Source organism: Scomber japonicus, chromosome 8 (genome assembly GCF_027409825.1).
Source record: "Scomber japonicus isolate fScoJap1 chromosome 8, fScoJap1.pri, whole genome shotgun sequence".
Lineage (NCBI taxonomy): Eukaryota > Metazoa > Chordata > Actinopteri > Scombriformes > Scombridae > Scomber > Scomber japonicus.
The window spans coordinates 24,028,804-24,053,680 of NC_070585.1; the positions used below are offsets into that span (position 1 = coordinate 24,028,804).

The 24,877-nt window shown below is 39.4% G+C and overlaps 1 protein-coding gene across 1 annotated transcript in view; it reads right to left on the reverse strand.

Annotated features, from left to right (window-relative positions):
- The window catches only part of slit3 (slit homolog 3 (Drosophila)), a 244,885-nt gene that overhangs the window by 111,173 nt on the left and 108,835 nt on the right, over window positions 1–24,877 (reverse strand). The window contains exon 5 of the mRNA XM_053323379.1: window positions 1,652–1,723. Within this exon, the coding sequence (XP_053179354.1) occupies window positions 1,652–1,723 (72 nt within the window). The remainder of the gene's footprint in view (window positions 1–1,651; window positions 1,724–24,877) is intronic.

The window sequence follows — 24,877 nt, forward strand, 5'->3', positions numbered from 1 at the left end:
CTAATCAGTGATTGTAATGATGATATATTTACTTCTCCAAGTTAAGATCATTTTTTTAGGACGTCTTATTCACCCCATACATGTAGTCTCCCAGCTTTTAGATCATGTTTCTCACAAGTGAGTTGTTTTTCATTATTATTTCTTCACATTGCAACAGAATCACTCGAAAATACAATCTGTATGTTAAGATCACAATCATCTCTGTCTCCCCTCTATCTCTTTCTTTCTAATTTAGTCAACAAATATTTTTGTCTGTCAGCAGCTCTAGTAGTGAAATAAGGCTTGTGGAAGATCCAGATGGGTTATTATCTTGCTGCGTCTTGTAGTTATTATGCTCTGCTCTGTTTTTCTATCCCACTCTAACTTGTTCTTTTTGTCATGTCAGTCATGACTGATAAAACACAACAGCAAACTTTTATGTACAGAGAAGATTTGTTAAGAAAATCTGCTCCTTTTATTCTATTCCAACACTACCCAGCTTCATATTTACATACAAACCTTAACTATAGCCATGATCTGCTGCCGGTCACTGTGCTTCACAACCACAGTAACAAATTCTGTTCCGTTCCGTTCTGTTCTGGTCTAGTCCATTCTAGTCTGTCTCTGTATTGAACCTTCTATCATTCAGGACATTGTTTACCCCCATGAGTCTGTCTAGGATTCTTCTATGCATCAGGAAGGATTGATTAGCCGTTATTGATGAGAAGCATTGATTAGGCAGCATATTGATCACACTATTGGTGATTAGGACGTCATGAATAAATGACAGGAGGGTATCGAGTGTTTGACGTGAGGACAAAACCTCCCTGGACAGGATTAGAAGAGAGGAAGAGGAGAAGGAAGAAGAAGATGAAGATGATGATGATGATGATGATGATGATGGTGATGATGATGATGATGACAGAAGTGGGAATAGTGGGGGGAGGTAAAAGAAAGAGTCGAGAGGGAGGTGCAAGAAGGAAATGGGAGGAGGATGAGAAGAGGTGATGAAAAGCAAAATGCTAAAAAGGGTCAGGAGGTGTAGGGAAAATGGAAATAACAGAAGCAGCTTCTGGAACTGGAAAATATGTCAAGGAGTTAGAATTTTTTTTTTTAGGTTTACATTTAAAACAAATGTGATTTGAAATCAGGTGGTTTAGAGTCATATACTGTAGAAAATACACTGATTCCCTCCAATTCTATACAATCTAAAGTGAACATGATAGATAAGTTCACATCTTCAGCGTCATATATTAGGCTTAACAATTCCCCCTTTTTCGCCCTGTAAGTAGATTTAAGATGGAATGAAAACCATTTCATTACGTACATTAGACTGTATCAGTATTCACTTCTTCATTGAAGCTATATTTGAGACGCCTTGGGCATAATTCTTTACACATTTCCAGACATATTTGGCAGCTTTCGAGAATTTGAGAGGTCCACTATACTGTAATTAAAGAAGTTATGCTTCATTTATGCACAGCATGAGTTTGGGCAGTAAGATTTAAAGTATTAAGAGGAGCGTATATTTCTAGAAAATCATTTGAAAATGAGGCTGAGTAACACAGAAAAGAGAGAGGTGCTTTGATATAAGTGAAGGCAGAGAGGAGGGATGAAGGAGAGATTAGATAGAGGGAAGAAAAAGGGAAAAAAAGGGAGTAATTGTGCTTACAGGTTCTTGACACTGGTGATTCCTCTGAAAGCTTTCCTCGGAACCGCCTGAATCTGGTTCTCACTGAGGTCTCTGGGGAGAGAGAGAGAGACAGAGGACATTACTTAAAGTATTCCAACCACTCAAAGCTATATGGAGTCAAATGATAAACAAAACCCACAAACATCTGATCTATACCACACACATATACATACACACACACAGCCAATTACAGAACAAAGGCACAGAAGGAGAAAGAGATGGATAGAGCGAGAGAGAGAGAGACAGAAAGGATGATATGACATTTATGATCAGTGGAACAATTTGGTCCAAAGAGCTTCAAAGACAAAAGAAACTATCAGATATACTGCTGGCTTGAGTCCATCTACTGCCTGTAAGCGTGTGTGTGTGTGTGTGTGTGTGCATACATGTGTGTTTGTGCGTGTGTGATTAATGGAGAGGCAGTGGGGGATAAAGAAAGGGGATAGAGGAAGAGAGAATCAAAATTAAAGCACATTGTGTGTGTTTGTGTGTGTGTGTGGGTTTTGCATGTTTTTAATGTAAAAGTCCTCCAACAGCGTGCAGTGTTGCTCTGGTGGAAAAAAAAATAATGCACTGACATTCATTCTGAGAAACCAAAGAACACAGACACGCACAAACATTCTCACACCGCCATCAGACAACATATTTGTTTTTTCTGCCTCTCAGTGATGACTCTTTCTCTCTTTCTTTCTCTTTTATAAACACACCATACATACTGAACACAGCAGCCCATACAACAGCCCTGCCAAGAGTCTTTTTTTCTCTCTGTAATGAATACCTATATGAGCCAAATGATTTTTGACATGACACAACGGCCTGGCTTTAACTCTATTAGTGTTGTTTGTTGGGGAGAAGGCCTGACAGGCACACAATGTAATTAGAGAGAGAGGGGAAGAGAGGTATGAAATATCAGACAGAGCTAATCACCCTATAGTCCTGCCCATCAAGCTTGATATACACACATGTCCTCAGCTGCAGCACACAATCGCATGACCATGCATTTTAGATCTTTGACACACACTGGGATAATGACAACAATACACACATGCTATAAAAGACCTCTGCATGGACTTTCCTCATTCACCTTGACTCACACACATGCAGATGCACACAAACATACAGCATGGAAACCTGCTAGCCTCTCTGTGGAGAAAGGTAATTGCGTATCAACTCATAAGATTTTCCTGTCACGCAGTTAAAAAACTCTGCCTTTTATTGGTGAGATTTCAAAGACACACACACATATGTGTACCCACACACATTCACCTTGGAGTAAAGATGCAATCACACAGACATAAACCCTCAAGTATATACTTTATATGGTTACACAGTGTCCAACATTAACTTTTTGACTCACCTATCAAGACTGTTAGATGAATAAAAATCCATAAAGTATATTTTTTACTGGCTAAAATAATACGGTATAATGTTGAATACTGTAGCTCACAGTAGACCAGCGGCAAGTGACAGTTTAACAGAGAGCTGTAGTGTCAAAAAGCTGATACAGTATACTGTTCTGCAAAACTAGGAGCATTCAAGACCGTCTGTGGCTGGAGCTCCTTCACCTCAGACCATCTTGAGTGCTCCTACAGTTTCACGGCACAGTTTACTTGCATGCAAAAAAAAAAACAACTTACACACACAATGGCCTCAGAACCATCATGCCTGATATTTTATTAAATGACTATTTTGGTACAAATATTTACCCATCAGTATGTCAGATAGTCTATGGAGATTTACTCGCCAAACGGGCAATTTACTCACATTTGGTGCTTGGTGGGTGTTAATTTCAGAACCTACACCATCTAATTTACACTTGCGCATGCATTTGCGTACACAAGAGGAAATTGATTGAGCATTAGTCCAGAGCCAATCAACTTTTATTATTGTTGTGAATGTTAATTGGTTAGCCGTGCTTGGAAAACAGAAAATTAATTTCCTCAAACTAACAAGGTTTCATCGTTTTGGATGCTTCTCTTCTCAGCGCTGTATTTTCTGGCTCATTCCTTTTGTTTGACAAGAGATGAGCGTTCCCTGTTTTCTCTCCTGAGGCCTTGATGGGAAAAGTATGTGCCTGGCATTGTATACTCTTTAGGCAAAGAAAACATGTGCTTTTATGCGCAATTTTGCTCAGCTCTTGTGGTAACGAAGGAGCACGAAAAAGCAAACATTTGACAGACAGGAATGGTATTATGATATTTTAATGTGCTGCACAGCCGGAAAATATTCCCTCGTGTTTACACTTCTTGTTTTAAAGGTTTTGACACTTTTTGGGTAGGGATGGGATTCTTCAGAAGGGAAGGTTTTCTTTCTTTTTTTTTTCATTGTTTCTCCCATGCTGACGTTGATGGAGCAAATAGGAAACAGACAGAAAGCAAAGCTGTTATCACTCTTGCTCTCTATCCCACACTCCCATTCTCAATACTTTTCTATTATCTGTCATTCTCTTTGTCTATCTACCTATCTAACTATATCCACAAGTCTATCTTGTTTATTTCTGTAATTTGCATCCCTTTTATACTGAGCTCTGTGGACGGCTGACAAAGAAAGCGGAGAGTGATTACAAAAAACGAGAAAGAAAGCTGAAGAACAAGATAGATGGGAGGGAAATGCATTACAAAGTCATATTTCAGACGAGTTCCACAGCTAATAAAATATTTTATTGTTTTGTTTACCCACCATGATATTTATTTGTTATTTCTTCTAACAGAAGGAAAGCCATCCAAGTCAAATAAAAGCCATTATGAGACTCTGTGTCTCTCTGTCGGCCTTTACGACTCCAGCTGAGTGACTGACACCAGCTCTAGGAGGCCACAGTTTAGGCCATCATAATAAAACTCATATGTCACACGGCCTTGAATGAAGTTTTCATCATACGAGTGGTTACTGGTTGTCCATTTGTGCAGTTGGTTTTAGGGTTATGGAAATGTTTTTTATATCCAAGCTGTATCCCGCGCTTTTCACTGTTGGGATGACATTTTGGGAGGTGTAAACAAAAGATGGACACGTCGTCAAGATTTTATTGGAAACTAAAAAGAGAAAAGATGTGATTTTAATGTGTGCAACAGGACACAATGCATAACTTATGGAAAATGAGCACTTGGTATCATATAAATGTGTTTATAGTTACAAAATGTATATTTCAACCTGATAAATGTGTTCTAGTAATTGATAAACAATAAAATAAAGCTGCACTAGACAAGATATGTATTTTATTAAAAAAAAAGGTCTTATCAGTTTGAAACAGAGAGGAACGTCCCATTCTCGCTTCTGAGATGCTGTATAATTGTCCAATTTGTCACATATGCCTAATGCCATAGTTGTCTAAATTAAATTCTGGTGAGCGGTTTGACCACTGGCAAAACACTGCCAAAGAACAGAAAGTGACAAAAAATGGGAAAGAATAAGAATAAGAAGATAAGACTGATGGTGGCCTGGCAACAGAAGCAAAGAACCCAACATTTGACATCACATTTTGATTTAAACCTTACTAAAATAGTCCAGCAAAATTGTGTGACATCACATTTTGATTTAAACCTTACTAAAATAGTCCAGCAAAATTGTGTGACATCACATTTTTCTAACTGAGCTCTGCTCACTTTAAACTAGTGAGAAGGGTACAGGCACAACCCAAAACATAGAAAACAAAGCATTGTAAAATAACCAAAGCTATTTTAACTTTGCCAGAAAATGTTGCATTCATGCAGAGCCCCATCACTCATAGTAGAAAGCTGATTGAAAGAATAGGCCAGGGCATTTAATATTTAAACAGACACCTCTGGCTGCAATTTTGCCATGTTTTGACATGACCGCATGTACTGGCGGATATTAAAAATATTCCTTCCTCTATCATAATGCATTAGAAATGTCTGAACATATTCAACATTTAGAGCTGTGACATGTCTTCATGTAAACAGTTGTCCTCCTCTCTCTCTGTGAGTCATACCTGCTGACCTTTGAGTACAGCAAAGGCTATCACCAACAGGAGAATGGCCTGTGATCCCTGAAAAGGACACTCACTGATAGACTAGCTACACAAACACACATACATACACAGAGGTACACACAGGGATCATTTGGATAGTGAGATAGTTTGTACACCAGTGTCAAGCAATTTGCTGCCACGTTTCAATTATTGGATTTAGCCTTTTCTGTCCTCCTCTATTGCCACAGCGTTTGAGGGAGCAGGCAATTAATCTCCTAAAAATTCTATTAAAGAGACAGATGGCTATTTGAATTATACATCAGTTCTATCAGGATGACAAATTCTGTAAATTATAGGGATACTGATTATTAAAACAATTGCATGTCTTTTGAAGAATTGGAGGATCTCGAGAAGTGGATGGAGACAAGACAAACAACGCAAAGTTCACAAAGGTTCAAACAAGCTAAGTTCAGTAATCACAGGGTCCAAGAGGAGATGCCTGTTCATCATAGCATCTTAAGTACTGTAAAATTTATTTAATTCTGACCAAATGTCTTCCAGACTTTCCCCTTTCAACACGCAGTTACAGTTTTCCCAGCAAAGGCCTCTCCTCGCTGGGCATTGTGACTCTTTGTGGCCCCTATATGTCTGGAGGGATTGAGAATGACAGCAAGATCCTCCCTGGGTCAAGGTAGTGATGGTAGTGGTTGGGTTGGGTGTGTGTATGTATGTGTGTGTTTGCTCCTAGCTACCACCTCCTTCATATTAAGTTCCATTATTCATGTGCGGAGAATAATAACACTTGCCAGGTCACCCTTTGCCACTTCGGATATTACTGTTAACCCTTTAAGACACACTCTCTCTCTCTCTCACACACACACACACACACACACACACACACGTATAACATACACAGAAACATGCACACAATCCGAAACAGGCCTCTTCGTATAGTGATGCTAACCTTTTACACACACATGCACACATTGCACATACAAAAACCACATAGGTCATTTTTCTTTCTTCTTTCCCATTTTTCATTTATACCCACAGACCAAATGAACTTTTCTCCCAGGGTATCTAACCCTACACTTTTTTGTGTAACAGTAGACTCCAGATATTAGATGGAGCCGCCCTCAGGCTTGTCCAGATATGAGCCAGGGCTGCTCAGGCCTGAACCATTAACCTTGGAACAGGGGAGTGGAAACAGGCACGTTTGATTTGATATGGTTTTGTGTCAGATGGCATCACAGGAGGTCTCAGTTAGACAGAGATGACAAGGAGTGTGGCAAAGGTGTGCCTCTTTGTGTCAGGTAGAATTTGTGTATCTCTGCATGTAAGAAACAGTGGGCAAGTGAAAGTGGATGGGCGAAAAATGTGCAGTATGCATCTCTGTGTGTGTTTCTATGTGTGTGTAAGAGTGTTTTTTATTAAAGAAAGAGTGACTGCAGAAGAAGAAAGGAAGAGGGATGACCCTTGGCTCAGCTCCAGGGGAGAGATGAAAAAGAGAGAGGAATAGGAAGAAAATTGAGGGAGCAGAAGAAACCGGGAAAGTAGGAAGACAGAGGTGACACAATTTCTTTTCTGAAACCTGAGAAACCTTCAATGGCAGCTCAAGCCTCTCATTGCTCTTCTCCCTGTCTCTCTGCCTCTTCTCTCACTTTCTTTTTCCACCCCTCCCACTATCTCACTTTCTCTCTCTATGTCTGTCTCTTTTTCCTCTCCCTTGGGGGCTGTAACTGCATTTAATATTGTTCCATAAAGAGAGTAATAAATATCGACTGCTGGCTAGCTCATATTCCCTGTGTTTTTTAAGGCAGTCTACAGTAGGGTAAGACCAAAGTCATGCAGCAGGTATTACAGTGCTTACCGCGTGTACTGTAGAACCAATTCAATATCCTGTGGTATCTGTAACCTTTGAAACTATTAAACTATCATTTATGCCATTTTAACTTATACTGTTGAGTACTGTAGCCTTCAAGTCACAATAAATATACGGAAAGGTTAATATGCCCAGGATAGTAGATTGTTTAAATTTATTCCAGAGACTATAAAAACAGAATAACTCTTTCAATTCATATTATTACTTTAAGTGGTGAAACTTTGTCGGACATTAATTGAAAAAAAAAGTGAAACACTACATGACACATGCTTGTCTTTCACTAGATTGTAACCCCAGCCATGCATTCATGTGATCTAATGAATATGGATGTATATATATATACTATCTATTATTGCATTGCAACCACTAACAGGGAGGTCTGCTGTTACAATGTGGTGTGACTGGAAATAAACCAAACTCTGCCTTTGTATATGATATTCTAACTATTATTTTATTGGGCAAGTTAAAGAAGTACATGTAAGAACTTTTTTGGTAACCTTCATTTATCCAGGGAAAATGTACTGACTATAAATGCTATATTTTGGCAATGCCACAGTCATATAGCTTTATGCTCTGAAAACTGGAACCTTCCCATTACAACCGTGGTCTTGAAGTCTTGGCTACAGAGCCACTCTACTTGAGTGATTGTGACTTGTGCCAACAAGCTGGGGGGATATATTATCCAACATGCTGGCAGTGCATTGCAGACAGTGGGACTGCAGTATGGGACAATATAGCGGGGATTGTTTGTGTGTGTGTGTGTGTGTGTGTGCGTGTGTGTGCGCCTGTCTGTGTCTGTGTGTGCATGTGTGTGTGCGTGTGTGAGTGTGTGTGTATGTGCGTATGTATAAAGTTGTACAGCTTAAAGTACATTTCTTTGCAACACTTGGGGTTGGCCAGTATGCTTTTGGCATCGCTGATACAGATTGTCAGTAATCAAGAAGCCCAATAACCAATATTAAGAAATGATATACCCAAAGAGGCTAAACTTTCCAATATTTCCCCAAAATAATCCAAATTCAATTTAATTTAATTTGTTTATGTTTTCTCTTCTTTCAGACACAATCATCTCAACACTACTTAGATTTATCTCATGACCTTCACAAGGCAATTTAAACTTGCTCCATCTCATGCAGCTAAAATGCTGCGTATGCATGGACTTGTCAGTATTAATAATCTACATTTAATTAATCAGGCTGATTTTCTTCAAAATTATCAAAAAAATGACGTAGTAATTTTACCTGGTAAGTACTTTTACTTAAGTAGGATGTTTAATACAGAATTTTTACATTGTGGCATTTATACTTTTCCTTAAGTAAAGGATCTGAGATCTGAGATTCATTCAAACTCAGCTTCTTCATTACTATTGCTTACTACGGCTGAATATGTACAATAGCAATAGAAGTGATGATTTAACTCTGAAAACTGTACACCATACTGTATGTGCAGTACATGTATTAATTAACACAAACCTTAGATGCAGTTTTTTTCTCTACCAACAATCCTGAACGTCTCTAACAGTTACAAGAAACAGAGTCAGATAGAGCCGAAGGACACACTTCTGTAGTTGTGGGTTGAGACTGAGAGTATGACCAGCCTTGGTAAGTGACACGCAAGAAATAACCTATCAATTGTTTTGCTAGTAAAGTGCTCGTTTTCATATTCAGGTTCGCTCTTTTGAGACTCAACATTAGCTTGACTTATGTTATATTACTGTAAAAACATTATTCAGGCATTTTCAGCAGTGTAACTAGGAAAATGGGCACGCTTGTCACCATAGAAACTTATCATAAACTGCAGTGTTTTTAAAACATCAGCGTAGAGGATTGTGATGTTTACTGCAACTTAGGCGATATCTGCTGCCTTACCTTCGAAAACAGCTTCACTCAGTCACTACAGCTGCTCCAGTCTGAAGATGCTTCTTTGTGCCATCTATGACACAACATCATACACAGCCTTCAGTATTGATAGGCTGATCAGATAGTGCTGTGGGCGGGAACACTGCTCTAGACCACAGAGTTGTGACTACAGACAGAGAGAGTCAGCTGCATCAGAGCCAAAGGAGCTCATATCGGCAATCAGAAAAAAAAAGAAAAAGCAATTCTGATAATCGTAAAAATGCTGAATATCAATTTCAATAACCGGTTGACCTTTGATTAGTTTGGGCTTTCTGTTTTCACATTTTTCCTCCTTCATCCTCCTTAATATTTCTTCTCTTTAATCCAGTTTGCAAGTTTGATTCTTCTAATTGTATAGTTATCGGCATGTGTTTCTTCCAAACTGTGATCACTGAATGCTTGCCCTTTACATGATGTCATTTTTAGGTAACTGTTGCTGTAAAGACAAACAAAAGTTCTTCTCATCAGATACATTTTTGCCTTGACGTCTGTCCTCTGTATCCTGGTTAATTAATGGAGGACACACGGAATGGTCTCCTTTCAATATTTCTCCCCCTTTTTTTCTCTTCACAGTCTTTGCCATTCTTTTGACTCGGTGCCCTTGCTTCGTCTTGTAACCCCCTCCCCATTCCTCCTCCTCTATTCAATCCTCCCACTCCCCCCCCCTCCACTCCACCCCCGCTGATTTAATTAAGTGGGCGCTTTATGAATAAAAATATTGCCCCCCTCTATTGATCATGGTGGATGGGAGGCTGACAGCCGGGGTAGGCGGGGACAGGACGGGACAGCCACTTTTCTAAGTAAGTGTGTGTGTGTGTGTGCATGTGTGTCCATGTGTGTGTGTAGACTGTAGAGAGCTGAATCTCTGCAAGTTTGTGTGCACATTTGTGTGTGTGTTTGCAAGTGAAATAGTCATCAGGGAGCTGTAGCATCTAAATCAAACTAAGCATTCTCAAAAGCTCTCATGGGTCCTCGCAAAGTCTTCGTTAGAGACACACACTCACACACACTTAGATAGACATGCACACTTTCCTCAAACGCCTCCTTTGATACATACACTGCATCAGCATTATAAATGGACATTGTCTGCACTTTTCATTTCTCTCCGTCTCTCCCGCTCTCTCTTCCCTGCTCTTTCCCCTCCTCTACCCATCGCTCTCCGTAAGGCTGTAAGTATCTATTATGTTTTGTCGATACTGTAATTAAATTGGACAGCTTAATGCAATTCTCTGTGATCCATAGGCCTTTATGGATATAAAAGCTTTTCTGGCCCCATGCCCGAAAGACGTCCAACAAATTTAGATGAGTTACTATCGGGGGGGGAAAAAAATTGTTGGAGAGGTTAAGGCAGTGGGGCGCACACATGGTCATTTATTATTGGCTAATTCACTTTAATGTCCCTGACGCCATTTTGTTTTAATACATTTTCTTATTTGAATTGTCATCCGCAGGACTAAGCGATATTACTACTATGCTTCACTTTCCTTTTTTTTTTCTTGTTAGCTCTTCCTTTTCTTCTGGTGTTTTAGCTAAGCGATATTGCAGACTCTTAGGAACATTTATGGAGCTAATAAAATCTCAGCAGCGAAGGATCAAGAAACGTCATTAGAATGGACACAGAGAGGAGTGATAGATGGAGGGAAGGGAGGGTGGATTAACAAGCAGGCGTGAAAAGATAGAAACACACTAAAGTGTCGTAGAAGTAGGATGAATGTATAGACGGGAGATCACGAAATCTATTTCTTTGTACAGTATTTCTATTATAATAGTATCTAACATGAGAGTAGAGTGGAGGCAATGCAAAACTGGTACTGGCAATATTTACTCTGCAGTTCTCACCAAACTGCAATTTGATCACTATTAAGTTCTATAAATCTAATCCAAACTGTACGCACACCTAAAACACGAGTAGGTTAAAATATAGCAAAAGAGTTTATTCTTACTATTTTGTGAGAAATTATCTCAATATTCTAAAGTGCAGCTTTTCTCCGTGTATTCACAGAGCAGCATGTAATCCTTGAACTAAAATTAACATAGAAATCATGAAGTAGTGGGTTGATGAAGGTTCAACGCAGCAAGATGATCTCATTTACTGCTTAATGTCAGCTTCATATAAGGTAGTCAGGTGATCTTTTCATCTTTTAAAAACTGACAAGATTAATTAAAACATATTTTGAACAATGAAAGACTATGTCCCTGTCAGATTAGAAGATGTATTCATGAATAGTTGAACCTGGTAGGCTACTTTCAATGAGTCGTTGACCCATTGGTAAAACTGGTAACATGTATACAGTGCTTTCTTTACTGCTAAATGCTATTCAACTTGACAAAATGACTGAAATTGAAGCAATCTATCCAATCAAGCAATCCTTGGATGTATCTTTGGGTCAAATGGACAGGGATAAAACTAATTACTTAAAGTACATTTCCATTGCAAAGTAGGTCCTAAGATTAAATTGTTATTGTTATTTTTCACAAAGCCTCACAAAATGAGGAAACAGACTGACATTTGACTGATATTATGCACTGATAGCTAAGTGGAATAATCACAATGCTTTGCAATGCAAAACATGTGCATCAGAATGATAAATTGGTAATGGATTCTCCCATGAGAAATGAATGATCCTCAGAGAGAAAAGGATTTGAAGCATTAAGGGTGATGGAGGATTTTGGTTTGGGATTCTTTTGAGAATGGCCAAAGCTCCTTGACTGAATGGATTTGTTGGAAATTGTTAAGCCAATATACAGCTTTTTAAGAAGCTTTTAGTCCACAGACAGTTGTCTCAATGTCTAATTTGATATGCCCATCCTCTGCAAGCTCAAGTATTTAAATGAAAAATATAAAGAAATAATACATTTTGAATTACAGTTTAAAGAAAGGAATAAAGAATAACACAATTAAAATAAAATGTGGCTGGAAACGCCAGTTCTGGAGCACATTTTACTTACTGCTGCAGAGCATCATTTGGCAAGAATAAATCCTGTTGTATGGTAGGCTGAATGAATAAACCCGTCATTGCACGTGGTATATGGCTGAGCAAGCCTTTAAAGTAAATAGTGAAGTACTTTAATAAATGGTTGATGTAGGAATAGAGGATGGGTGCTGCATAGCTCTGCCATTAGAGAGAAGATGAACCCAACACCTGTTTGACTCTTCACTGAATGACTGAACCCACATCACCATCATGGAAGGGCATGACAAAACAAGACATATTTTGAAGAATATGTCAGTTTTGTGATCCATCTAAAGGCTAAAATGTGGCCTGCAACAACTTGGTAAGGCTTGTTTTTAGCCTCGCCGATTGCTGGAAATGCCTTTTGCTAACACATACTGTAAAATGAGGAGGACTGCTGAAAAGAAAAAAAGTTGAAGCTTCATGATAGGCTTTTAAGGAATCTCATTGTAAAATAGGTTTTAAACATTATTAATCACTGCAACCACAAGAGGTCCTTGAGCATACACTCATAAATGTGCAAAATGAATATTATGCTGATGGGTCCAATAGTATATGAGACTAGCTGCAGACAGATACACGCATGGATGCAACCAAATGCATGATCTCCTTCCAGCTGAGCCTGGCTGAGATAAAAAATAAAGAGAAAAGTAGGTTTAGATAAAGGATAGAGAGATGAAAGAAAAGGTGATGAAGGTAAACCATAGGGAGAGAGGAGGAGGTGTGAATAAAGGAGCTGAGTGTGGCGTTTTGCCTTTATAAGCATCAGGGGAGCACCTCAGCACCCATAAATAATACACCGCAAATTAGCAGATTGAACAGAAGAAGGGGACTGCTGGGAAATGTGCAGGAAGTGTGTGTGTGTGTGTGTGTGTGTGTGTGTGTGTGTGTGTGTGTGTGTGTGTGTGTGTGTGTGTATGGCAGACATGGAGTACATCTATAAACACACGTATAGCAGTATGTGTACTGTATGTTGTGTGGGTGTCCATGTTAGACACTATGTACTGCATGTTCAGTACAATGTCACACAATGCCTCTTTGAGACTGTCTGTACATACTATGTATATTCTGTGTGTGTGTGTGTGTGTGTGTGTGTGTGTGTGTGTGTGTGTGTGTGTGCGTGTGTGTGTGCGTGTGTGTGTGTATGTAAGGCATCTCTCTGAGTTCTGATCTGTCTCTCAGCAGGTCAGCGTTGTCAAGGTTACTGAAGGCCATTTTGCCAGTGGGCCAATTAACTTTTACCAAAGAAACCGAACAGAACAGCACAGGTGTCTCAACGGTGCTGGGGTTAGAAAGAGAGAGGCTGAAAGGAGGAGAGTGAATGTCTGTGTTGGGGTTTTTTGTATGTAAGTGTATAGTACTAAGGAAGGATGTGAGTTTGATAAAAATGGGACTGTGTGTGTGTGTGTGTGTGTGTGTGTGTGTGTGTGTGTGTGTGTGTGTGTGTGTGTGTGTGTGTGTGTGTGTGTGTGTGTGTGTGTGTGTGTGTGTGTGTGTGTGTGTGAAAGAGAAGAAGCGAAGGAAAACAAGCAAGCCTTTGTTGTTTATGTGTTTGGCAAATAGCTGCATGGCCTTTCATGATGCTGAGAGAAGAATACAACTGAAGGTGAAATGTGGGCAAATGTGAACTTGGGGGAGTCAAGGTTTCTGTGTGACGATGATGTCCTTGTAAAGGTTGACATGATCCCTCCTGTGTAAAGTGTGCCTGAATCTTATTATGTAATATCAGAATGTCTGAAAGCTAATCTGAAAATTGAATTGCCTGATATTAAATAGCTGATTGTTGTGTATGAAATGTTCTTCTTTAGAGGCACAGTTACAAATTTGTGACAAAAGACTTTAACCTATTGAACCTTAGTTTTCACTATTTCATTAGTAAAGTAAAATGATTTAGAAATGTATTTTTTGAAAACCCTTGCTCCATACACCTGTCTGTCCCCTCCGCCCGTCTCACCACTATGGGGAGCAGAGCATTCAGCCGCTCTGCTCCACGTCTCTGGAATTCATTACCACCCCAACTCAGAAACATCGATTCATTCCCCCATTTCAAATCACAACTCAAAACACAACTCAAAACACATCTGTTTAAAACCGCTCATTCCATCTGATGCCAATTGCTCTGTCACTTTTATATTGTCTTTATTTTGTATATTTTATTTGTATTGTTGCTTCTTTTTAATGTGTTTTTAATTCCTGAAACTTTGTAAGGTGTCCTTGAGTGCCAAGAAAGGTGCCTTATAATAAAATGTATTATTATTATTATAGCTGTCCCTGTTTGTATAACAACCAATCATACACAAACAAGAGGCAGAGGCAATATGTTTTAAAAGGAATGCTTTTTATATACTTTCTGTTTATCCTGAACAGGTACTTTAACGTGTTCTAGTTTGACTGAATTATAACTGAGCAGACAGGTTGCTCACTTTAATGCAAACTGTATCACGTGGGTTAACTACGAAGTAACTAATAAAAATGGCCTTTTAGCTTAAATGCCAACAACATTTAGTGGGTTTGTCTGGTGACCAGAAAAGCAGCATCTCATACAGCTTCATACTCACAGACCTTCAAAGAGTCGTCCATGCCCACATTGCAGGTGCATGTTAAAGGAAATAATTGGAGACTTCAACAGCACTACATTAGTAGCACTAAAATGTCACTTACTTGCAGTCAATGTAGTTTTCATACAGTATACTTTCAGTTAAATTGCCTTTTAAATATCTTTCAGCCAAGCTCCAAATATTGCCCTCTTATATTTGAAAAGCAATTGAAATTTGATTTTCTCAACATTTCTGTTCTATGGGGTTTCGTAACACAGCAGTGAAGCAACTTCACAGAATAGAAAAGGAGGCTTTTACAATGGTTGTATCTGTCCGAGTGTACTTGGTGAAATAAAGTGATTGTGATGGCTAACAGAGCAGACTGTCATCCTCCCTTCCCATGCAGTGGTAGGCTAATTCCTCTGACAGACTGTCTTCTACAATGGCTACTGGCTGCTGTCTTCGTTGCCTGAGGGCCTGTCTGGTTGAGCGAGAGTGTATGTGTGTATTTGCGTGTGTCTGTTCATGTGTGTGTGAGACAGAGAGAGAGAGATAGAGAGAGAGAGATAGATAGAGAGAGAGATAGATAGAGAAAGAGAGAGAGAAAGAGAGAAACAGACAGAATGAAAGAAGTTAGAAAGATGTAGAAAGAGAAAGTAATAAAAAGGACAACCAGAAAGAAAGAAAGCACATTTGTGTGTACACGAGTGTGTGTGTGTGTGTGTTTGTGTGTGTGGTTGCTATGCTGTCTCCAGGCCTTAATCTCTTTAGTAAGCCCCATGATCCAGTTAGAAACAGCGAGTGGCTAATGTCATGGCTAACTGGAAGAGAGGGATCTCTGTGAGTCATGCGTGTGTTTACAAATGTTTGTGTATGCCATTGCATGTATCAATATCCTTGCTGAAAATATCAGGGTCCACCTGTAAGGTTGAGTGTCTGTGTACTGATCAAATAAACGTTATCATGCCTGCAACCTCCGGTAGTGTATGTGTGTACACGTCTGTGGTCGTCACAGGTGTGCATGTTCGTGTGTGTGTGTGTGCGTGTGTGTGTGGTAGGGTGTGTCCGAAAAGCAGCAGTGCCCATTAAGGCTGAGAGATTAGATTGAGTGGATCCAGATTCTGCGCTATTGTTCCTCTCTAACAAGCTTTCTCTGTGGTTTGAAGAACCAGGACAGGTGCAGGAAATGGATTCTTAGTTAATTTGCCTGGTCAAATCAGGGTTAAAAAAAATATAAACTAAATTGGGCTTAACATCTGGTCACAACTGAAAAACTGCAACCCATTACAATGACTGTAAGAATCAGAAGAATTAGGGATTCAGTAAATTGAAGTGAAGAAACATAGATTTATTGTCTTTTCTTTCCTTTTTTTAAACAGTTTTAATCAAAACTCACAAGGTCTCAAAAGAAAATGTAAGGTCTATAGTTGAGTGTCTTTTCATGTTATAATTGACCATGTTTCTTTGAATATGTATCTATTTTCTCATATATATATATAATTCATATAACAACCTTTTTTAATTTGAGTTAAAATAATATTGAAAATAAAAATAAAAAATATAGCTTTTCTGCTCTACTTTACATCAATATTTGTTTGTTTTTCTGGTATATAATATGACTTAAATGCTAGCAGTGTACAGTGTAATATTTTTATATCTGCTGGTATTTTATACAGAGTACATTCAGCACTGCATGTAGATGAATGTTGTAAATGTGCTCGCAGTTGCTTTGGCACGATTAAAATGGACGTGGTGATCAGCAGTTTTGTCACAGAGGGTAAAAGTACATCTAACTCACCCGCTGCCATAATAAATGATAAGAAGCTGACACAACGGGAATGATGAACACTCAAAACTAACGGCCACCCGCTCACACGCATGCATAAATAAAAGTGACTCTTTCTGTTTTTTTTTTCTCTCTGTGCCTGCTTGTCTTTTCACCTCTTTCACATCTCTCTCTGTCTTTCCAGGTCTCTCCAGTTACAATATATGTCAAAAAAAGAAACAACCTGTCCTTCAAAAATTGCATTACACCATCCCTTTATTCCAGGAAATTCTGCTCCAAAACACCTCATATGACAGCATGCCAGCGAATGTAGTCTGCCTCAAACATTGTGATATGAAAATCATTCATGTCCTGGGGGAATATATGGAGAGGAATAAAGGATGGATGCGGACAGACAGAAATTGAACCAAATTTCTTCCCTCCCACCCAATCACACTGCATCACAAATCACCGGCTCTGCTGCTAATTCAGGGGTGTTACGGTGTGCAGTGCAGGCCTTGGCATATGGCATATGGAGTGTGTGTGTGTGTGTGTGTGTGTGTGTGTGTGTGTGTGTGTGTGTGTGTGTGTGTGTGTGTGTGTGTGTGTGTTGAAGTGTGTGTTTGGGGTATTTGCATGTTATAGTTGGGAGATGAGGGAGAGACAGAGGGGTGGGGGGGGTGCAGAGAGGGGAAGAGAGAAAGAGAGGGAGAGAGAAGGAAAGGATGATTTAGGAGTAATGAGAGCCAGTAAAATCATGGTGCCCAGCGGCATTATGGGACTAAATCTAATCTGCTAATGGAGAGGGGGGGTGTGGTGGGTGTGTGTGTGTGAGGGGGGGTGTATGTGTGTGCGGTGGTGCTAGTGGTGGGGGAGTAGGAGGGAGAGAAGATGAAGAAGTGAAAGCAAAGGCAAGTATGAAGGTAGAGGACAGAGGAAAGGATGGAGGACAGGACAAGACAGAAAAAGAGATGGAAAAAGAAGAAGGTAGGAGGAAATGAGGAAATGAGGAAGAGAGGTAGAGTAGGAGAAAGATGAATAGGTGTAAGAATGGTAAAAGGAAATAGAATAAGAGGATAAATGAAGATAGAAGAAAGAAAATGAAACAATTAAAGAAGGGAAAACAAAACACAATAGAAAAGGAGAGAAAGAAAGGGCAGAGAGGAAAAAGGTCAAGGGCGTAGTGAAAGGATGGGAGGTGGGTTTAGAGTGTAATGTGTATGCATGAGTGTGTTAGACAAATAACTTGGGGTGGAGGCATTGGGAGGGCAGGACCCAGGGGAGCACAATCAGCACATAATGCTATCACATGGTGTACAAAATGCTTTCTAATACACACAAACCCACACACACACACACACGGGCAAAGTTCGCACACACGCCATACATGACGTATGTGCAACAACATAGACATGTACATTGTCATCATTGCTGCTCACCCTGCTACGCAAACACACACACACACACACACATACAGAAACACAAAAACCCGTTCTTACACACTAGACAGAAGGCAGCCATTGAGATGTAATTGCCCCAGAATGTTCATGTTTTCCAGAATAAAACTACACCAGTCTTTACAAGGCCGAGCTAATTTCACAACTTTATGCCGTTACCTCAGCAAAATGGCTGACAACCGCATGACAACCACTCCAAACACAAATGAAGGAGAGGAAGGTAGATTTTACTTGATTTATTTTTTTCTCAAATTTTGGTATAGATCAGTGGAAGATTTTATTGTGAATGAACATACATATAATACTGAAAGATTTCTTCAATTAATGTGCCCAACATGACATAAAGCTCCCTTTAAGAAGAATGGAGTAAAGTTATACTGTATTTAGTGGACAACATGTTGTTTTGCAGCATTTTACACAGTAATGTTCCTTGTTGGTTTGCAGAAAGATCGTATAATGGGTTATAAAAATCTGCAAAATTATGGCTGTCTACTGGATTTAAAAAGAAGAAAAAAACACTTTTGAAGCTCTATTAATCCCTTGGTTAATAGGGTGTCATGTTTGTGAAATGTCAAAACGTCTTTACTTAGATCGTGAGATGTTGAAACTCTTCAGTGAAAACAGAAGAAACTCTTCTCATGCTGACTGGGTGGCCCTCACAGCAGTAAGGAAAGCGATTGTCAGACTGTCAGATTTCATTTTATTGTACTGTATCATATCATATTTTTAAAATCATTTTTATGACTCATGTGTCTGTGATCATTTCAGTTTATAAATACAATCCGCAGCAAGAAATTTGAACCTTGGGCCACAGTGGTAAACTCCTACATGGGTATGAAATCCAGACACCCTGTAAAAGCTGCACCAAAACCTCAACAATCTGCTCTGAGCAACACAAACTGAGCAGAGCCACATGGCAACTCCATTATCTTGATAGTAAACAGGACTCCAGCTCTGCAAATTACAGTATCTAAGCTACGGCATCAACACACAGCTAACTAAGAGGACCAAAAATACAACACACACTGTATTATACTCGTCCATTACAGTATTACTTTAAGACTGTCCAGTGACTACATTTCTTAACAGCCCCTGTTCCTTTAACTTAAACACATTAAATGTAATTCTAACGCTTAAATAACCCCTATCACAATCACTGCCTATGAAAAAAAGGGACGCTGCTTCCCCAGAAACGATTTCACCCAGGTCCTTCAGAGTACAGAAAAATTAGTCCAACCTTCATATAAATCAAAGCTAGACGATATCTGACCATAATGTTGGCAACTGATGCTAAACAGCAGCAGGATGTAATGTGAAGTTATATATTTTTTGCATTTGGCCATTTGAATCACAGGTTGGGGAAAGAAAACACAGATGCAACTTTACACTGCAGCTTAGACAATTACCCCAAATTACAGTGAAACTCTGCAGTGGCTCTTGTGTTTATGAGGTAATGTACAGTTTCAATTCATGCGCTTGTACCCACGTTGCCTTACTCATTCAGGTCACAGGCATGCCACTGCAATCAAATAGCCATTACAGTGTTGAAGCTGTTACAGTTGAGGGAAAGCAGACAGAGAAAGAGATAGGGTCAAAAGCATGCTTATTGCATGGATTAAAGGGGGAAAAAACCCCAATTCCTCTGATTCGATTAGGGAAACTGACGACAAATGTAATTACTGTAGATTAAGTACTTAGGGTTGAATCAACAAAACAAAAAAACATAATACAAGAATAAAGATGACAAGAAGAAAAAGACGGCATGAGAAAAGCAGAACAGGATTGAATAGAATAGGTATGGTGCCCAGTTTAATTAAAACCCCACCCTGCAGATAGACTGTATGCAACACCTTGCCTGCAAAACGTGAACAAATGGGGTTTCCCGACAGTAGATGGCGCTGTGATGCTTCTCTGTGCTGCCTATCTGCACAATCAGATCACTATCACACACTCAGCCTGCTCATCTCCATCAGTGCATACAGATCACTGGCAATCAGAGTTGAGATTACCCCCTTTTTTTTCTCTTTAAAATGAGAAAATCCGAAATGTTCTCCTTGCAAAAAGAATTTGACTCATCGCCAACTGGGAGTCTGGTGAACTCTGCATCGCACACTGGTCAAACACACAAAAATGCACCCATAAGAACACACATAAGCTATTTTCAGAGGTGCTGTGAGCATGGATGACAAGAATAAAGATTCCTCTGGTTGCATAAATAACGAATTAGGGCATAATAGAGAGAGTGAGTGAGGACAGATGTATCTTGTTTCTATGTGGAAATGCTTTCATTCTTATTTGCATTTAAACTAACTCATTTATATTAGATAGTCAATTAGTGTATGTACACTGGAAACAACTGAAATGCAGCCTTTCATCTATCTATATTCATCACTAGATGCCCTCCAAATTTGTCATTGCTGGACATGAATCAAACGGACACATCGTTCATTAAGTGGACGGATGAAAGGCACAGAGTAGGGGAAACAAAGACAGAAAGCCATGTCTGCATTTTTTTCCCACACCTGTTGTATGTCCTCACTCTATCCTCTTTTTTTTCTTTTTTTTGCATCTGTCAGTCTATCTGTAGTATCTGTCTTTCTTCTGTTGACAGAGAAGAAAGACAGATACTGAAAGGATCTGTGAATCATTATCCTCTGTTCACCCCATGACACTGAGAAGCTAATAGGCTCCCAGCAGGGAATAAGTGTGTTTGTGTGTGTCAAGAAGAAAGAGAATGCTTGTGTTGGGTAAATACAGCTTTGTACATATATTGTCATGTTTGTGTTCCTACTGTATGTGTCCGTGTTAAGCTGTCTATTTTCTTGTGCATATATTCAGCAGAAATGTGTGTCCTTAATGAGTGTTGGTGTGTACATTCGTCTATACATTGGTGTATTTGTGTCTTTTGTACACTTGTGTGTATTAGCACATTCAAGAGGGTATGTGTGTGTGTGTGTATGTGTGTGTGTGTGTGTGTGTGTGTGTGTGTGTCTGTGTGTGTGTGTTTCTCATTTCCTCCATGTAGAGATTAGGGGCAGAAGAAGAGCAGCATTATCAGACAGCTGGAAATGAGATCTCAGTAGGGGACTCGACTTGTCTGCTTTTCTTGTCATCCCTTCTTCTACACCTCCCTCTGTCCCTCTGTCTGATCCCCCTTCTCTCCTGCTCCTCTTCTTTCTCTCCTTCTCTCATCCCCTCTTACATCTGTCTTCATACAGTTCAGTTGTGTCCCTCCTTGTGCTTCTTCTTATGTCACTATATACCCTCTTACCCTTCACTCCATGCTCACTATTGTCCATCCTTACACAAGCGACCCATCCTCACCTTTCTCTCTCATTCCTTTCACTGATCTCTCCATTTGCTCATCTCCCCATCAACTGCTCTTCTGCCTTTTTCTGCTGAAAATTAGATCCTTTTCTCGTTTTCTTTCTGTTCAACACTTTATCTTGCCATGTCTCCCTCCATTAATCTAGTCTAACCATCCCATGGCACAGAGGAGACTTCAAATATCCGAGGTGTAATCGATCTTCCCAACATATAAAACGTTGCACATGAAGCAGTAATCAGTGTCATTGTCCATTTTTATAAAATGGAGCTGAATCCAGAGGGTAATTCAAATATTCAGTTTCATTAACTTCCTCAGTACTGGCCAATCAGTGTGCATGGCCACAACCTTTCACATAGTTATTTCTGTTGAGGTTTCAATAGGTGGACTTTTTTTCATTTTTTGTCAAACCATTATTCAACCAATCATAAGGTTTGTCTTTTATTCTAAACAAACTGCTGATCTCCTACTTTCTAAATACCAAGCGCTACAGTACCACCGACACTGCTTACAGGGGCCTGTCACCTGGAGACAGATTGAATAGTTATTAAATTATTTCAAATGGCTGTCAAATTGCATAGAAGACTATATGATTTTTCTGTTATTGCTATCACGTTATATTCATACTGCCATATCTTCTATTACTTTATTATATCTGAACAGCATCTGGGATTCCAGATATTAAAAGAAGATTCTACAATACATGACATATCACATAGTAGATCAAAAACAGACAGGAACATGACAAGCAAACATGGTAGTGAACAAGGTGATCTCAATAAGGCAAAGCGTCGGTACAGTGATGGAAACAGAATCTGGTTAGGATAAGCTGCATCTGTGTAAAGCGATTTCCTTGTGCCATTCATTTTATCCTGTCTCTTACTCTCTCTTTTATTTTGTCACCACAACAACAACAACAACAAATGTGGCAAAAGCACAAATGTTTTTTTTAAGTAAACCCACACATCTTCATAATTGAATGACAGCATAGGTCTGAAATTCAGCCAATTAAAAACCAACTAATAGTTACATTCACACCATCAAGCAGCTATAGTTAACACACTCCAGAAACACAGCAATATGTTGCTTTCCAAAACCATTACACATCACTGTTGAAAAAAGAATTATGTGGTTAGGTTTAGGCACAAAACCACTTGGTTGAAGATGGGGAAAGATCATGTTTTAGGGGTTGAAATGATCACTTGAAATGTACTTTGTACTTCCTTAAAAGTGCCGCAGCCTTCATCGTCGTGGCAACAGGAAAAACCACAAAGTTGCAGGTTTTTAAAAATTGTCCCGACTCACAGGTGGAAACAGGAAGCTAACAATTGTCAAACCAAGTTATCTATCTAGCTATCCACCCAACCTGCCTCCCCCAAATAAGGAAATAATAATCTTATCAAGTTACCTTATATTGACGTCACCTAAATTGCGTCACTTTCTTGTGTCATAATTACTATAGCTGCTAGATGGTGTAACATTTCAGCCTGAATTTTAGACCTATAATCTAGTTGTTTTTCTTGTGAGGATGGGCTGAGATAAGCACTTCATTGTCAAGATCTGTTATGAAACAAATAATTATATATCCCAAACAATCTTTTGGACTTCATGTTCCACTGGAAGCCTTACATCATTGTGGCTGTGGCATGTTGTGCCAGTTTGTGTGTGTGCTTGTGGGGAGGCTAAAAAAAGTCCATGTTACAGCACTAGATAAATAATATAATAAATGTATGTAAGAAGCAAACATTTTACCATAATTAACTTCAATAACTTTACCTTGATGGAAAAAAATGCACTGCAATATATATTCACATATATATATTTCTGTCCACTCCTTATTTAGAAAGTAATCAGAAACCTTTCCAATGTGTGTGTATGTCTATGTGCACGCAAGTCAGTGTAGGGTCTATTGGGTATTCTCAGGAAGTGGTAGCCAGACTAAATTTATTATCTCTTTTCCTAAATCAAATCAGTGAGAGTGAAACATGTAGAACAGGACACCATTTCCTGAGACCTAACATACAAACACACATGTTCATGCACACACGTATGCACACACACGCCGCTATCTTGACTCAAACATCTACCAAGTGTGACTGTTGTGCCAGAGACAGGAAATCCCTTTGCAACACACACCTACTCATAATGCATTACACATCGTTTGTGTGTGTGTGTGTGTGTGTGTGTATGCTTGTGTCAGTGGGTGTTTTCATGTCCGAGCTCCTGTGTGTTCATTTGTTTGGCCTGCTGATGCTATCGGTCCCTCTCATTGACAGAAAGGAAGGAAATGAACAGTCAGTCACGCTGACAGCAACTGGACACAACTAGCACCCCGTTCAGATAAAATACTCAACGTCATATTTTAAGGATGTAGCTGCTACTGTCTACTGTGATTTTAAAAAAAGCAGATCTGTGAACACAATTTCTCTCTGTGGGTAAACATTTTTTAGCTACCACTAGCGCACTGTAGATGCTTGTGGCTTGTGTACACATATTATGCATTTGTGTTGCAAGTGTATTTCCGTACACAAATCTCCCCATATTTATTTTGTCTGTGTATCAGTTAAATGTTAGTTGCCCCCCCCCTTCTAGACAGGCTAAAGGTATAAAGCCACTGAGATTACATGTGGCGCCGTCGGCCGTATAGACACTAATCAAATATACGATCCCTGTGTCAAGTCTCAATGGGCTGGTAGAGGAAAAAGAACGATGGGGCGAGCTCAAGAGAATGATGCAGAGAGCAGAAGTGGCCGGCCTTGTTTGACCTATTAGAGAAAATGTGGGAGGACAGGAGAGAAAGAAGCAAATATGGCAGAAGAGAGATTGAGGGGGAGGTGAGATTATAAACACACACGCACACACACACACACACACACAAGCACGCACAAACACAAACACACATAAAAAGCATTCATAAATCAACCCATCTAAATGTTAATTGGTGCTAAATGGCACGCTTGAATAGGTTAAGTGGATGCTCTGAATTAGTGTAACTTCCGTAGGTGGTTCAATAAAAGCCCATTTCTAAATCCATAACTCTTCAAATATCATTTTTGTTAAACAGCAGAGCCCTTGATTGCTCACTCCAAGACAGACTGTGCAGTTTTGAGAACAAGTGAAGCATTGGATCATTTAATTCAATGAGAAACTGAACTGTGTTTCTTAAAGGGACGGTCCACCAAGTATTGCTTGTATCTACTGCACAGACAGTGGCCCACTTCAATGTTAAGCAACACCATGGGAGTTGTGGAGATTAAGTGGGTCAGTTGGAAGCATTTTACCCAGTTAAAAATTATGTTCCTTACATTGAAGATATACTTCTTTATTTCTTTTTTTAAAGAAAAATTATTATGGTGGACCAAATTTTCTCCAGGGCTGATTAAACAGTGTCACTTACAGAGAGGTTGGGCGGGTTAAGTTGACCAGCTGAGCATTAGACAAACAAAGACGGATTGCTACAAT